Source organism: Nasonia vitripennis, chromosome 2, assembly GCF_009193385.2.
Source record: "Nasonia vitripennis strain AsymCx chromosome 2, Nvit_psr_1.1, whole genome shotgun sequence".
NCBI classification, from domain to species: Eukaryota; Metazoa; Arthropoda; class Insecta; order Hymenoptera; family Pteromalidae; genus Nasonia; species Nasonia vitripennis.
In genome coordinates this window covers 32,461,378-32,476,106 of record NC_045758.1, presented here as the reverse complement: position 1 = coordinate 32,476,106, position 14,729 = coordinate 32,461,378, and the positions used below count along the sequence as shown (strand labels likewise).

The following is a 14,729-nucleotide window of genomic DNA, read 5'->3' as shown; positions in this document are numbered from 1 at the left end:
CGCGTGATACAGATTGTTATTTGAATATAAGTCATAAAATTAATTAACAATTCCGAACAACTTACATTATAGCGAAGCCGAACGAAAACAGCGTTTACACCGAAACTCGGGAGAAAGTTGGAACGACCGCTTTTGACCTCAGCTAATTTATTACCGTCACGCGACTCGCGCAGAGTTTATTGCTCGCTGAGCATATACCCGCCCTCGAGATTCGCTTGAAAATGAAGTGTAGTTGTGACTTGATTGATATAAAGCTTGTTATTATTTTTAAAATAAACGAAGGCTATTTCAGTAAAGTAGCGACACTTGTTGGCGGTCAGTTGAACTAACGATGCGGTATTTTAAGAAGTCGTATACAAGAGTATGTCGGATGTCCTACTTAGCCTGAAGCCGATAACTCCCAAAATAAGAAGTCGACGTATACGCTATACAAGCTAGAAATCGTCCAACATTTCATTTCGAAATAATGTATGTACCTGTATAATTCACAAGACATTATATTCATTCTAAATACCTTACTTATTTACTTATTCAGTCGTTGGTGCAACTCAGCACCACCTGCGTCGCTGTACTCAACTATATATATATATATAGGTGCGTATAAACGTAATATATACAACGAGCTAAAAAGAGACACGCACGAATAACCATATTCTGATTCTGATTCCATGCAAGTTTAGTATGACATGACAACATCGCGCGTTCTCGTCTTCCCGCGCGCATCATCAGCTGAGCCAAAACATCGCATCAGCAGTAGCAGCGCTGCTACAATCTCGTTCCCCACAGCGATCGCGACGCAGCTCCTTTCGACATGGAGACGACGGAGGTGTGGACGAAGATCAAATAAACAACAAGTTTGTACGTCGAGAAAACGATCGTCGCCTCAAGTACCACCACCTACCTCCCAAAAGAACCATCGACTTTTTCAACATGTACTGCACGCTGAAACGATGGTGAGTACACGTGCACTTAATTGGTTGCACTTTTCGTACCGCGCTCGATCTCAAGGTCATATTTCTTTGTGTTTCGCGGCCAACATAGCTTCTGCAGCGGCAAGGAGGCAGTGCGCGCCCTGAGCACTAGTGAAATCTCCACCGCCCTCAGGCCCTTTTACTTCACTGTACATCCCGACTTATTCGGACAGTTTCCCACGCAGAGGGTAAGTGTTTTTTCGTTTATGCTGACACGTGTACCTAGATATTGAAAGTGTTCGGGCGCGTGTGATAAAATTCAAGGCCGCGAGCGGCGTTTGTTTACAAAAAGTCGGAGCGTGTTTTTCCCGCGAGCTGCATACTTAATTACGAGGATGTGGATTTCTCGCGCTCGTTAAATTTGCATTAGCGCGCTTGGGGGAATTCGTTTATCTTTTGGCTTTGGTTAAAATTAAAGCTTTTGTATTTTTAGACAGTGAATGAGAACTCGCTGAAACAGCTGAGCTCTGCCATAGAGACACTGCAGCAGAAGCGTGCCATCAGGCCGACAACTCTGGCATTCTACCTTCGCTCAAAGGATGAGAAAGAGCTGAAAGCTGGAAAGTTCACTTTGGTGAACATACAGCTGAACGAGCAAGACCTTCGCAAGACTATTCTTTCCATTCTGAAGACGTGCAATTTACCAACAACTTTTGTCGACACAATCGAGGAGAAGAATCCTCCAAGCTTCAACAATGGAAAGGATAAGTCGAGGTTCTGGAGCAAGAATTATTCTGCTGCTGATATTGACTTTTCTGAGCTCGAGGATGATCCGCTCTATGCTTCCATTTTGATGAGGAGGAAAATGAACACAGTGCCTGATACTTTGAAGTAAGTGACTGATTCAAATAAGCATTGATACAGTTAATGCAAGTGTCCTTGAGAATTCACATGACTTGATCTTTTTATCATCAAACAAGAGACATTTGATAAACTGTTTTGTATTTAGAAGCTGCAGAGCAAAACAATTCGATCAATATGATAAGTACTCTGATCTGTTTTTCACCTTTTTATTGTTCGCTTGCAGAGCCTACTTAGATAAGAATGTCAACGATGCTCATATCAAATTTGAAGCATGCAGGCCTGTCAGATCAGAGATCAAGAAACTAGAGATAGCACTCTGTAAAAATTTAGGCTTGAAAGACATCATTTGGGATTGTGGATGGAACATAACTCATTATCGAGGCTGCTTGCTTGCTTTTAAAGCACTAGCAGAGCACCATCCAAAACCAATGGAAGTTTTGAAAGACAGAACACTTGTGTTTGCTAATGATACAGGCATTGGACTTGAAGGAAATGTCATGCTGAACTCTGGCGAAGTCCGTCATAATTGGCTGGATGTGAGTTCTGACTTTTATAATCAGAATATAATGTTAACGCTTTCTTTAAAATTTAAATATTGGTTTTTTAGCTGATCAAAAACGTTAAGAAGTACGATGCGACTCTACTTAGGTTGCCAGCTTTTGAGAAAGCAGTATCAAGAGTATTACTGGACATAAAGGTTGGACGAAGGTGCGTAATAAAAACCGTAAATTGAGTAACAATTAGGTTTAGGATATTCTGTATGTGTAGGAAGTTCATGCCAAAGGTGATGGTTGGTCAATATGAAGCTCAACTCCGCCAATTGACAACGACTTTATCAGACTACCGCGGCAGAAGAAAATATCCTAGTTCATGGCCAGAAAACTTGTCTGCTTATGAAATCGTAATAGAGGCGTGAGTATTATCGGCATCTAAAGCGAAACTTTCACTTTTTACCTAGCCGATATTGCGTAACAAACGAATAATATTTCGTGCCTATAGAGAAGCTGGGCCTCTCATGCTATCTCCAACTGGTCAATTTATTGTACCATCTTCATGTCCAAGCTTCTTACTAGTCAGTTTTATCACAGAGAATCTTGAAGAAGCTACAAAAAGATTGCACCATTACAACAAGTAAGTTGCAACAATTTAAAGTATAAGTAACTTTTCATTGAATGAACTGATTTGATTATTGATTTTTTTTAGTATTAAACACATCGAACGTGCGTTACATGATAAAGCTATTCGTGAATTAAAATTAGCTGCACTGAACAAAGACGACAGCATAACTCCTGATCTGATGATTCAATGCTGTGAACGCTTATTGTTGCATAAAAACGTTTTAACGCCAATGCTAGATGGAGTATTGCTCTGGGTTACACACTATTATTCCGTTATGAGCGATGGAGTTTTGTGTATTCCGTGGGACTGGAAACTATAAATTAACGTTTTTCATTGAAAAAGATCGTGTTTCGAGAATGGCAACAACGCTTACTACTGTATTTGACTTTTAGTTTACTACGAAAAAAAATTGTAAATGATATATTATCTTTATGACTTTAAATTTTTTTTTAATTCAGCATATGTAGTCAATAAGTTTTCTAAATTATGAAAAACGTAAAAAAATGTACAAATTAGAATCGATGATTAAGTTATACCCTGTAATTATGTAAATGGTAGATTCTTACTTTCATATGCATTGCTGTACATACAATACTCATTGTGACAAATCAATTATATTGTTAAATAATATACATAAAGATTGCTTTGTTTGGAAAGAAAGCATTTTTGTATTTGATGTCAATACTTGAAAATACTGTAGTACAAACAAGAACTCTTCCTACATATTCTTAATCGTTTTACGTAAACGACGCGGTTGCGTAGAATAAACTAAATGGCTGTTAACTACATATATGGAAATACAGACATTATTTTGAAATCATTTCTAATGCCTTTGCTTGATTTTTATTATAATGTAAATACCTTATATTCGTTTTTAAAACAGCGCGCACATTGTCATTCAAGGCTAGTTGGCGCCAACGCGCGGTTGGCGGCGCCATGATCGAGTGACCGTTGGAAATTTAAAAATGGTGGTTGTTTGCTTCCATAATACGACGTGTTTGTTATTCTTAATCTTGATTATTTTAAGATAAATGCTCTTTTTCACCCAAAATAAATTGTTCAGAATGATGCAGCACCTTATCGTGTCCAGCAGTAAGTAATTGAAAGAAATATCCAATAATCGAACCTTACAAATCACAAAATGTAAGCGAAATTTTTTCCGATTCTCCTTTGTTTTTCATTAAAGATCGTGAAAACTGACAATATACCTGCTATTGTTAAAAGAAGCACAAAAAGTGGCATAACAAACACGCATTCAACCGATACTTTCCTGCAAAAATGGACTTCGACAATGAGTTTTACAAACAATGGAAGACGAAAGCAACAACCAACCAGCGATTTTTCAGAGACACACCAGATTTCTCCACAGAAAAAATGGACTCAGAAAAGATCTTTTCATCTACAGCTCTCGATGGCCATCAGGTTGAATCCCAAGCTTTTAGTTTACGATTATCGACCGAATCATACGTCGACGAGACTCCGGAGAGTTCAGAACCAAAAACAAAAGAAAAACAAATAAAAGAGGTTATTCTGATAAGTGACACTAGCTCTGATGAAAGTATTTTTTCTGTAGACGAAATTGGAAATAAAAGCAAATTAGCTTCCACTAACAGATTTAGGTCCCAAAAAAAGACAATCAAGGTTTTGGAGACTTCTGACGATGAGACTCCTGACAATCTCGATGTACAAGATTTTGATTTTAGAACATCTGACAAAGTCAATGAATTATTAAAGACATTGGCTAGACAAGAATCAAAAGAAAGTAAAGAGAGCAAGGAGAGTAATGTAGTCATTGAAGAGAGTGATACAGAAATTGAAGAGCGTACATTGCCACAAATTATCAAAAGTACAGTAGTGGAAAGTGTAACACTTTCTGAACGAAAGAAAAAAGAAATATTGCAGTGGCTTTCAACAAATTTTGACAGCTCCAGATGTGGAAGTTCCTGCAGTCAAGAAAGTGCGATTGCTGATAGTAGAAAAAGTGGATTGAGTTCAGGAAATAGCAGCTTGGAACGCTTGGAGTTGAATTTTGAAACCCCAAATAATCGTGGAAAAGTATCAAAACCAGGAACAGTTGACAGAGCTAACAGAAGAAAACAGAGTGATCTTGAGAAGCAAAACACTATTGATCAATACTTCGATAAATCTAAAAAAGGACAATTGGATATTGTAAGGGACAGGACTCCTGGAAGTAAGAAATCTGATAGTACTCCTGTAAATAATGTTAAAGTAGTTTCAAGAAGAGTAATTCTACCTGAACCAGAAGCTTATGACACAAGGACACCAAGGAGTCAAAAATCGGATAAAACACCAGTAAATAATGTAAATACAAAATCTAGAAGAGTTTTGATACCTGAATCCGAATCTATCGGCTCCAAAACACCGAGTAGTCAAAAATCTAACAAAACTCCAACAAACAATGTGAATACTAAATCTAGAAGAGTGTTAATACCTGAATCTGAATCTAAAGACTCCAAAACACCAAGTAGTCAAACATCTAATAAAATACTATCAGACAATGTGAATACTAAACCCAGAAGAGCAATTATACCCCAATCAGATGCTATTGACTCCAAAACACCAAGTAGCCATAAGTCTAACAGAACTCCTGTAACCAATGAAAAGACAAGTTTTAAAAAAGCAGTTATTCCTGAAACTCAGTCCTTTGAATCTAGTAGCACTGAACCACAAGATGCGTTCAAAAAACTAACAATTGGCAATTCAAAGCCACAGAAAACAGTTATAATTCCTGAATCTTTTGAGATAAGTGATGATATTGAGACCTTAGATGAATCATCTGACATTGATTTAAAAAACAAAGAAAATGAGCAAGAAAGTAGTCAAGCAAATAATATAACAAATGATACCACAATCAATGATTGTGCTGATATTTTAGAAAATTTATATGGAGCAACTTGGAGAAATAAGGCAAGTGCACTTATATGCGCAACAGAACCAAGAAAGCAAACTACAAAAAAATTAATTAAAGATGTGCAGACCGAGAAGAAAACAACTTTCAGAAACCCAAGGCTTGAATTTGATTCTGATAGTGAATTGTCAGATAAAGAAAACTATCGTAATGTGCAGAAAAAACAAAGTCAAACAACGTCAAAGAAATCCAAAGTAAGAAACAGAGTCAGAGATGATTTTTTAAATGATGATTCAACCACTGAAAGTAGTCCAGATTTATCTTATTATACAGCTACATCTAATCCTGCACAAAATAATTTCAATACTGCAACTACTGCCGCAGTTAAACGCAATAACAACAATAATAATTTGAAAAAAGTTTTGTCAATTTGTGATTCTGAATCTGAACTGGAAAATGACAAGTGGGTGGATAGAAATAATCAAAGAAAACTTAGTTTTGATTCTTCTAGTTCTAGCACTAGTGAATTTGATCCAGAGGACATAGTGCCTCCCAGACCTACAACAAAAAACTTGAAAGTAAAGAAAGCTGTTAACTGTGAACCAGTTAAATCAAAAGCTTGTCCACAAGCACAGAAGCAGCCTACTAAAAAAAGTTTCTTAGCATCTTTATCTAAGGATGTGCCTTTGGATCAAGCAGACTTCAAAGCAATGACCTACAGAGTGAAATACAATACTCTGAGAGAAGAATTGTGCAATGTTTTATACAAGTTATTTAATGAAAAAGTTTTTGATAGTCAATTACCAGACAATATACCAATAGAATGGAGCACTAGATTACGAGGTACTGCTGGCAAATGTTACAACAAGCAATCGCTCAAAGCTTTGGGAAAAACTGTAAGATCTTCAAGACTTGTTTTAGCAACCAAAATTTTGGACTCACCAGACAGACTGAGAGACACACTGATTCATGAAATGTGTCATGCTGCCACATGGTTAATAAACAATGTCTCTGATGGACATGGAAGCTTTTGGAAGGCATGGGCTAACAAAGCAGTGAAAGTTTTTCCCGAGTTGCCACCTGTTTCCCGATGTCATAATTATGAAATTCAGACAAAATACACCTATAAATGTTTAAGTTGCGGCTACAGTATTGGAAGGCATTCCAAATCCTTGGATCTAAGCAGAAAACGATGTGGTTACTGTCATGGACAATTTGAACTTTTGATCAACAAAGTTACAAAGGACGGAATGGTGCAGAAGAAAAGTACAGCTCAGACAAAAGAGCCTTCTGGATTTGCACTCTATGTCAAGGAAAACTATCACTTGGTTAAGCAAAATGGAGCTGGCATCAAACATGGTGAAGTGATGAAAATCTTGGGACAACAGTTTTCTGCAGTAAAGCTTACTCCAAAACCAGAGGACCGCCTGAGAAATAACGAGGACGAGTCACCTTAAAAAAGGTGCAACACTATAAATTAATAAACAAATGAAAAGACTGATCTTGAAGAATCTCTGTCAAGATAAACTATACTGTTAAATAGTCTGGTACTGTAAAATTGTAAATAGAACGTAAGATTACGATTTATATTTAAGTTTCTTTTAATCTGTGTACATAATGTACAAGTATAAATTGTTATCCGGACTTCTTTCTCCAAGAAAAGAAGTTCAACCATGACATACAGAGCAAACACAAAATCATAATCGTCACGATTTGAATTTAAATATCCTCGATATCCATTTAAATGACGAAACGCAGCCAACAAGGCACGGACCAACCTAACCTGGCACGTGAATCATCTGCTATACAAGGGAATCACATCGACGCCATATATATCGTCGCTTTTCACGTCCGGGGTGGGGGGCATCGAGAATTTAGATGACGCCTGTATTACAGAGGAAGCAGTAATGGCCATCGGGTGTCAGCTAATATCGCGCAAATGACAACGTAAATATTAAAAAAAGACGGAAGAAAGGTTCCGGTGGAAAACGGAGTTTTGGAGTCGCCACCTTCATGTACACACAAACGATCAAGATGCCGGTGCAAAAGGACTCAAATATTGTGAAAATCGCGGTTGAGTTGACGAACAGACAGGCTCAGCTAATTGAGTTCAATCAGAAGCAGCCTTTGACTGGAATCATTCAGGTTTGTTTTTTTGGTATTCGTTTATTTGTGCTAATCATTGGATGCGGCGATCATGACTGTGGTTATTGCTTTAGGAACTTTGTAATGGCTGGGACCTTCCAGACCCTGAATCATACGCACTACAGTTCACTGAGAACAACAATCAAAACTACATTACAGAGAAGAACAGAAATGAGGTGAAAAATGGCAGCATTTTGCGTTTAGAGCATTCACCTTCAAAAACAGCTACTGATATACTTGCTAAGTTGAATAATGGAACCCCGGAGGAAAAAGTTATTGGTGCTCTAGAGAAGCTGAGTAGACTAAGTCGAGATACCACTTTTGCTTTAGAATTCATCAATAAAAAAGGCTTGGCTTTGATAATCTCACAGGTATGATGTATTGGATTAATAAACGTTTAAGAATGTAAAAACTGGATTATGATCTATAATTTTGCATAAATTAGGTTGAAACAGAAAAGTACAAAGGCACTGCATTAGCCTATTGTTTGCAATCATTCGTTGAATTGATGGAGCATACAATTGTATCATGGGATGTCCTCGAGGCACCATTTATCAACAAAGTTGCCAGCTATGTGAACAATCAAGCAGTGGCCATTGACTCCAACGTTATCAAAGCTTCACTGAGTATTTTGGAGAATATTGTGATCAACTCAACTACCAAATGTGGTCAAGTGGAGAAAGAAATTACATTCCCAAATCTTGTGCATCATTTAGAGAGTATAGATTCACAAATCCAACAAAATGCTATAGCATTGATAAATGCTCTTTTTATGAAAGCAGATATGCCTAAACGTAGAGCTGTTTCCAACACTTTACAGTCTAAGCAAGTCAGAAATGTTTTTCTCGCCAATGTCATACAATCTACTGGTCAAGTAAGTTTCATTTATTTGTGAGGGTTTGCCAGTTTAAAAATCTTTTAAAACCAAAATATTCACAGATATTTGAATCTTTCACAGGTTGGCGCAGAAATAGCTCACCAATTGTACGTATTTCAAACATTAATGTTAAATTTATTGGAGCAACGAATGAATACAAAAATGGATAATCAGGACCAAGATGCTCATGACAAAATCAAAGAACTTCGTAGAATAGCTTTTGATACCGAAGGATCAAACAGCAGCGACGTCACAGCCCGAAAACAAGGTTTATTCGCTAAGGATTACAAGAAACTGGGATTCAAATGTGACATCAATCCAGCTTTAGATTTCACAGAAACTCCACCGGGAATGTTGGCTCTTGACTGCATGGTTTACTTTGCTCGCAATCACACAGAAAATTACACCAAAGTTGTTCTCGAGAATTCCTGTCGAGCAGATGAGCATGAGTGTCCATTTGGAAGGACAAGCGTAGAACTTGTGAAACTGCTATGCGATATTTTATGTATTGGCGAAGCACCCAGCGAACAAGGTCAATCTTATCATCCGATGTTCTTTACGCATGACCATCCTTTCGAAGAATTTTACTGTGCCTGCATAATTCTGTTAAATAAAACGTGGAAAGAGATGAGGGCCACCACGGAAGACTTTGTCAAAGTATTCTCGGTAGTTCGCGAACAAATTACGCGAGCCCTTGAGTCAAAGCCAACAGGGCTGGACAAGTTTAAGAACAAATTACAACAACTGACCTATTCTCACATCACAAATTTGTGGCAGCAAGAAAGAACTAGTCGAGAAGAATGGGAGAGTCATGCCAGGCCGATTCTGGAGCTGAAAGAACAAATCACTCCTGATATCATGGTTTTAATACAACAGCAAAGACTGGGATTTCTCGTGGAAGGCACGAGATTCACGAAATACAGCACAAGAGGACAGGTTTGTAGTTTCTTTCGATTCTTTTCGCTATGGTAAAAATACTATGTTCCTTAGTTTTTAATACGATTGGTTTTCGCAGAGAATTAAAGACAAATTTTGGTATGTTCGTCTTTCGCCGAATCATAAAGTCTTCCATTACGGTGATTGTGACGAGAAGTCGGTGCCAAGCATAGATGAATTGCCGACAAAATTAGCCGTTGTGGAAATTCGCGGTCTTCTTACTGGCAGAGATTGTCCCCATATGAAGGATTTGCAGCGACGCAAAACAACCCATCAATTGGCTTTTTCTTTGATTCTGGACTCTGTAGACGTCTCTAGCTTGGATTTCGTAGCTCCTGACGAACAAGTTTTTGATTATTGGACTGATGGTATCAATGCTTTACTTGGTGAGTCTGCAATTTCGCTTAAAAAATATGTATATATAATCTGAGAAGTTAATTAAGGTTGTTTTGAACGTGATTTTACAGGTAATCAAATGACTAGTAAGGAAACTGAAAAAGATTTAGAAACTCTTTTATCAATGGATATTAAACTGAGATTACTAGACACTTTGGGGATTGATATTCCTCAAAATCCACCGCCAATTCCGGATCCACCACCAAATTATGACTTTTGCTATGACGTATAATCTTACACGATTCGTAAAATCGTTATAAACGAAAAAAACATTAACGTGATTGACTACCAGCAAGTAATGACGAGAACTGAGGAATTCAGCAAGATTTGTATACATTAGTTAAGTTATTTATCACTCACCCGTTAAAGAACAAACTTAATTTAACAATACATTTCAGACGAAATTTGACCAAAGATAATTTTTTGCAAAAAAAAAAAAATTTTTTTTTAATGATGCATTAAGAGGAGGTGGGAGCTATAGCTTCGCAAATCCGCCACGGGGTATTTAGTATTTCAAATGCCAAAAAAAACTAAAAGCCGTATTGACATTTTCTTTCGGTAGAATGATTCACTTATCTCAAACCTATGGCGCTCTGCTCATTATATTGATGAAATTTCAAATTAAAAAAAGTTAATACTAAAATTGGTTTTTGAGGTTGGCGCTGTAATCGCATAAACACGCGTAAACACCCGCTTGTATTTCACAACTTTTACAAAAACCAAAAGTCCGATTGGTATTTTTTTTCGGTAGAGTGATTAAGTAAACTCAACACTATGACGCTCTGGTCTTGGTTTTTCATTGCAAGCTTCATTCAAAAAGTTACATGGACCAGAAACAGTTTTTTCAGCTCCCACATCCCCTTAATTTGATTTTTTAAGAAATTGAGAAATCCAGGCGTTACAGTTAGATTTACGAACGTTTTAATTAAGAAAAATCATGCTTGATTTTATGAGTCTAGCGCTCATCAAGTGGTCAACTAAACTTAAATCAAATTAGTTGCTCCGTAAGAGGTACGGAAAAAATTAAACGCAATTAAAACTTTCAAATCTAACGTTTGAGTTCCTCATTATAAAGATAACTTTAATTGAAAATACGAGTACTTCAATAAGTTTCGTTTATCAATATATTACTTTGAATTTTTCAATATCGTGCCGATGATAAAGTAATTTTTACACCTGTTTTGTTTATAAAAGTCTTCTTTAAATGGTTTATAATATGACTGTACACTGAGCATTTTATGATATCAGTATTTTGTAATAATCTAAGTTTTTGAATAAATTATATATATATATATATGATTTTTATTGTAGTAAAAATGTTTTATTTTTTACAGTACAATATTATAACATCGTTAAATTCATCTATTATCGATTGAGCGAAGCAACGAAATATATAATTTTATAAATTTACAAAATATAACGATTTCGTTTAGCCATTCCGATATACAAGCAAACGCTGTAAACGTTTACAAAAAATGCAGTGCTTGGAAATAGGCTTGGTGGATTACGTTTTTTGAGCATATTTTCAGACGGCGAAACATACGTCTCTCTTTTTATTGAAATGTTGACTTGCCTCGTCACATCATCTCGTCCTGAAATATGTGATAATGCTGTGGGTTGTTGGCATATTCATCCGAGGGACAGAGGAAAAATTCGACAAAATTGAGAACTGGCCCTCTGCTAAAGGGATTCCAGTACCTCCCCTTCTTGTCTCTCAAGTACGAGTATCTCTTGTAGTTGAACATCTCATTCGTTGTCAGATTCATGCAAGCGTGTAGGACCTGAAATCGTCGTGTTTTCAAAGTTAAGATTATGACTAATAATCATCGATGGAAAACCTTAGAAAGTTGATTATTCTCACCGAAGTGCACGTGAGTATCCAGCCTAGTCCGCAGAACACTAATGCTTCCAGTAAACCAAGTACGTAGAGCAATTGTATACCTTCGATCGCTATACAATAACAAGCGAAGTATAAAGTGAACGAACAGTTTATTGCGACGCACATGACGAAGAGGAAAAACCACATTCTGAAAAAGCGTCAATTTCGTAATAATTCAAGAAAGTCATTTTCATTATTGCATTATCGAAAATGCATTACCGATTCCTAAGTCCAACACAGTTGTAGATGAAAGGGCAATGGTGATCAAAATACGAAACGCAGCGATTGCAGATTCGGCAGTGCTTTGCTCTTAGAGGTCTAAAACACTTACAGCTATGACAAAGTCTGGACAGTAAAACGTTGCGCTTCTTCCATTTATCGAAGTAAGGAATCTAAGAAAATATTGTCGCGATATTACTCTCTGCCAAAGTTATTTTCATGCAAATATTAATTTTCTTCTCACTTGTTTTATAGCTCTATAGTAGGTATCACTATTTTGTGGTATATAGCCAGGATCCTTCCGGTTGGCCACAATCCAAGATATCCACATTACGAGATTCCAGTATATAAAACAATAGTGACTTCCTCGCAGGAGATTCCACGTGATGGGAATGCATTTCAACAGGTACATCGGGTAGCCCCACAGCAATACCGAACTCATAAACAGCAGTAACGGACCTTTGCTGTTTCCTGCTCCGCCGAATAGTAATGCCCTGTAAGCCATTATTAATTATAGCACAATCCTCTTTTGAATCTTTTAATTATTATTTTACCCCCACTAACCATAGCTCATTTACAGGTGGAATCCACCTAGCCCTCCTCCTCATCTCGGTCTGGAGTATCCTGACGATCTCGGCATGCCTGTGACTCTTGGCCAACTGCAACGGAGTCTTGCCATTTTTATCTTTCGGCTCGAGCTCGATCTTGCTCTTCTCGCAGAGAATCCTGACGCAGCTCACGTGTCCGGACAGACAGGCAAGATGTAACGGCGTCGAGCCGAAGTAATCGGGCTTCTGAAGATCGACGCCGCTGTAAATGAGCAGTCGGATCAAGTCCGAATGACCTTTGTAAGCCGCCCAGTGCAGGGCAGTGTCGCCGTTGATGTCGGTCAGGTGGCCCAAGGCTCCGCTGCCCAACAAAAAAGCCGCCGTCGCGAAACGGCCAAACATGCAAGCGGTCATTAAAGGAGTAAGGCCTTTGAAATCTGCTGCATTTACGGCTACACCTGACTGGAATAAGCGTAGGTGTGATTAAAATAGTGAAATTTTTATAATTGGTTGGAGCTTACCTTGAGGAGCAGCTGAGCAATGGCACTGTGACCCTTACGACATGCCCAGTGTATGGGTCTGGGGCCTTGCGTTCCGAGACACGACAGATCGACTGGTCCGTTTCTCTCGATCAAGTATCGCATCACCTGAACATTTGAAAATTCAATCGGGTGTTGTTGATTGTGGCAGTAATAAGTAGAAGAAACGTACCTCGATGTTCCCGTCAAGAGCAGCCCAGTGGGCTGGTGTATAGCCCCACTCGTCTCTCACGCTCAGTATTCCAGGACCGTTTTTGTCTACCAAATCGTCGATGGCCTCTATTTCCCTGCAAATCATCATCAAATTGATGAACACTCTTAGACGTCAAACGAAAATTGTCGAAGAAAAGGCTATACCCAGCTCGCAGCAGCTCGAAGATGCGCTTGGTCTCGTCGGTTGGTCCCTGTCCCGGGGCCGCCTCGTCCGTGTATACGCTGTCGTCGGGTCCGTTCCTCGGCCGGTTTCTCGAGCTCTTGGAACTGCCCTGGCCCTGATGTTGACTTGCGCCAACAGACAGAGGGCTGTTGGGCAGCAGGTGCCCAACCATGTCCGGATCTGGACTCAGCTCCCATACTGACTTGGCTGATCCCGGACCCGTCACCGGACTCACCGGGTACACCTGTTTCGTTGGAAGAAATTTTTATCGGTAATTTAATTTTTTTTATTCGATAGATTATGGATACATTTGTTGTACGAGTATTTACATAGATTGGTTTAGACTGATGCGCGATTAGTGTACATCTACGTGATACGCAACACTATCATATAAAATCATAGAAAAGAATATCAACGCAAGCCTTTGTATGTACAGCAAACAAAAACAGAATCGCTCTAAAGAATGATCATCTTCATTTTACTTAAAAGAAAAAAAGAGAAACATGTACAGGATGGTTGCATTAACTTGACCAATATAAATATCCAAAATAAGAATAATCGATCATCAATATAGCATACAAAGTTTGCTCCACTTTGACAAAACTCGCGCGCGAAAAAGAAAACATACGCATAGTGTCGCAACGTATAATGCAAGACTGCAGCGCTCGTGGATACGTCATTTCTATTTACTTTACAAAACGCTGGGGGCTCCGTGATTGCGCGATTTTCGTGGCCGCAGCTGTGCTCGAATCAGCCCCGTCTCGAGAATCTTCCAGGGCAACACCTCCGCGCTGGTCTCTTTCTCTCCAAGGCACTTGTGCGAGATTCGATATGGTTTCGCTGCTAGCAACTGTCGGAATTCTTCATTGTGACGATTCTTTCGAGAGATTCACGATGAATTTTTAGATGAAAATTCAGCGTAGAAAAATCGCCCGTGCTGAGGGTTGCTGCTGCAACGGGTTACTGATGTTAGGGGGTGGTTGCTCGGGGTCGAGTTGCGCGTTCGAATCGATAAACCAATGCGCAGGTCTGCGGATCGCGTGACACTTTC

General features: G+C 38.5%; 4 protein-coding genes across 7 annotated transcripts; 3 read left to right on the top strand and 1 right to left on the bottom strand.

Moving 5' to 3' along the window:
• The first annotated feature begins 318 nt into the window (after positions 1 to 318).
• Positions 319 to 3,716, top strand: LOC100120015 (T-cell activation inhibitor, mitochondrial). 3 transcript variants are annotated; one of them, XM_008206666.4, is made up of 10 exons: positions 319 to 468; positions 536 to 594; positions 681 to 953; positions 1,042 to 1,159; positions 1,405 to 1,802; positions 1,999 to 2,311; positions 2,383 to 2,483; positions 2,526 to 2,687; positions 2,775 to 2,906; positions 2,979 to 3,716. In XM_008206666.4, exons 3-10 carry the CDS (start codon positions 931 to 933, stop codon positions 3,211 to 3,213), a joined length of 1,482 nt encoding a protein of 493 aa, XP_008204888.1. In that variant the 5' UTR covers positions 319 to 468; positions 536 to 594; positions 681 to 930; the 3' UTR covers positions 3,214 to 3,716. The 3 variants fall into 3 exon arrangements, with proteins under 3 accessions (XP_008204888.1, XP_001603699.1, XP_032453377.1); XM_001603649.5 differs by having other exon boundaries at positions 2,544 to 2,687; positions 2,979 to 3,714; XM_032597486.1 differs by lacking the exon at positions 536 to 594 and having other exon boundaries at positions 369 to 468; positions 2,544 to 2,687; positions 2,979 to 3,714.
• Positions 3,717 to 3,794: 78 nt separating this feature from the next.
• LOC103315839 (acidic repeat-containing protein) lies at positions 3,795 to 7,353 on the top strand. The gene is made up of 2 exons (XM_008206665.4): positions 3,795 to 3,986; positions 4,081 to 7,353. The coding sequence occupies exon 2, from the start codon at positions 4,173 to 4,175 to the stop codon at positions 7,218 to 7,220; it is 3,048 nt and encodes a 1,015-aa protein (XP_008204887.1). The 5' UTR covers positions 3,795 to 3,986; positions 4,081 to 4,172; the 3' UTR covers positions 7,221 to 7,353.
• On the top strand, positions 7,110 to 11,416 carry LOC100120080 (engulfment and cell motility protein 1). Of its 2 annotated transcripts, none has more exons than XM_008206664.4 (6): positions 7,110 to 7,908; positions 7,983 to 8,279; positions 8,354 to 8,782; positions 8,867 to 9,721; positions 9,801 to 10,107; positions 10,189 to 11,416. In XM_008206664.4, the coding sequence occupies exons 1-6, from the start codon at positions 7,777 to 7,779 to the stop codon at positions 10,347 to 10,349; spliced, it is 2,181 nt and encodes a 726-aa protein (XP_008204886.1). In that variant the 5' UTR covers positions 7,110 to 7,776; the 3' UTR covers positions 10,350 to 11,416. The 2 variants fall into 2 exon arrangements, with proteins under 2 accessions (XP_008204886.1, XP_031780284.1); XM_031924424.2 differs by having other exon boundaries at positions 7,122 to 7,908; positions 10,165 to 11,416.
• Positions 11,402 to 14,641, bottom strand: LOC100120118 (probable protein S-acyltransferase 23). Its single transcript, XM_001603737.6, has 9 exons — positions 14,369 to 14,641; positions 13,660 to 13,922; positions 13,475 to 13,589; positions 13,285 to 13,410; positions 12,780 to 13,225; positions 12,460 to 12,709; positions 12,216 to 12,388; positions 11,979 to 12,144; positions 11,402 to 11,898 (listed from the first exon to the last, which is right to left on the bottom strand). The coding sequence occupies exons 2-9, from the start codon at positions 13,848 to 13,850 to the stop codon at positions 11,695 to 11,697; spliced, it is 1,671 nt and encodes a 556-aa protein (XP_001603787.2). The 5' UTR covers positions 13,851 to 13,922; positions 14,369 to 14,641; the 3' UTR covers positions 11,402 to 11,694.
• Between the last annotated feature and the right edge of the window lie 88 nt (positions 14,642 to 14,729).

What these genes read in the sequence shown, in the direction of transcription:
- LOC100120118 (XM_001603737.6), bottom strand. Translation starts at nt 13,850, where the DNA reads ATGGTTGGGCACCTGCTGCCCAACAGCCCTCTGTCTGTTGGCGCAAGT. An exon ending in TTCGAGCTGCTGCGAGCTGG is followed by an intron (nt 13,590 to 13,659) that starts GTATAGCCTTTT and finishes GATGATTTGCAG; the next exon opens with GGAAATAGAGGCCATCGACG. An exon ending in TTGCTCAGCTGCTCCTCAAG is followed by an intron (nt 13,226 to 13,284) that starts GTAAGCTCCAAC and finishes CGCTTATTCCAG; the next exon opens with TCAGGTGTAGCCGTAAATGC.
- LOC103315839 (XM_008206665.4), top strand. Translation starts at nt 4,173, where the DNA reads ATGGACTTCGACAATGAGTTTTACAAACAATGGAAGACGAAAGCAACA.
- LOC100120015 (XM_008206666.4), top strand. Translation starts at nt 931, where the DNA reads ATGTACTGCACGCTGAAACGATG. An exon ending in ACAGTGCCTGATACTTTGAA is followed by an intron (nt 1,803 to 1,998) that starts GTAAGTGACTGA and finishes GTTCGCTTGCAG; the next exon opens with AGCCTACTTAGATAAGAATG. An exon ending in AGATTGCACCATTACAACAA is followed by an intron (nt 2,907 to 2,978) that starts GTAAGTTGCAAC and finishes GATTTTTTTTAG; the next exon opens with TATTAAACACATCGAACGTG.
- LOC100120080 (XM_031924424.2), top strand. Translation starts at nt 7,777, where the DNA reads ATGTACACACAAACGATCAAGATGCCGGTGCAAAAGGACTCAAATATT. An exon ending in CTTTGACTGGAATCATTCAG is followed by an intron (nt 7,909 to 7,982) that starts GTTTGTTTTTTT and finishes TTATTGCTTTAG; the next exon opens with GAACTTTGTAATGGCTGGGA. An exon ending in TGGTATCAATGCTTTACTTG is followed by an intron (nt 10,108 to 10,164) that starts GTGAGTCTGCAA and finishes AAGTTAATTAAG; the next exon opens with GTTGTTTTGAACGTGATTTT.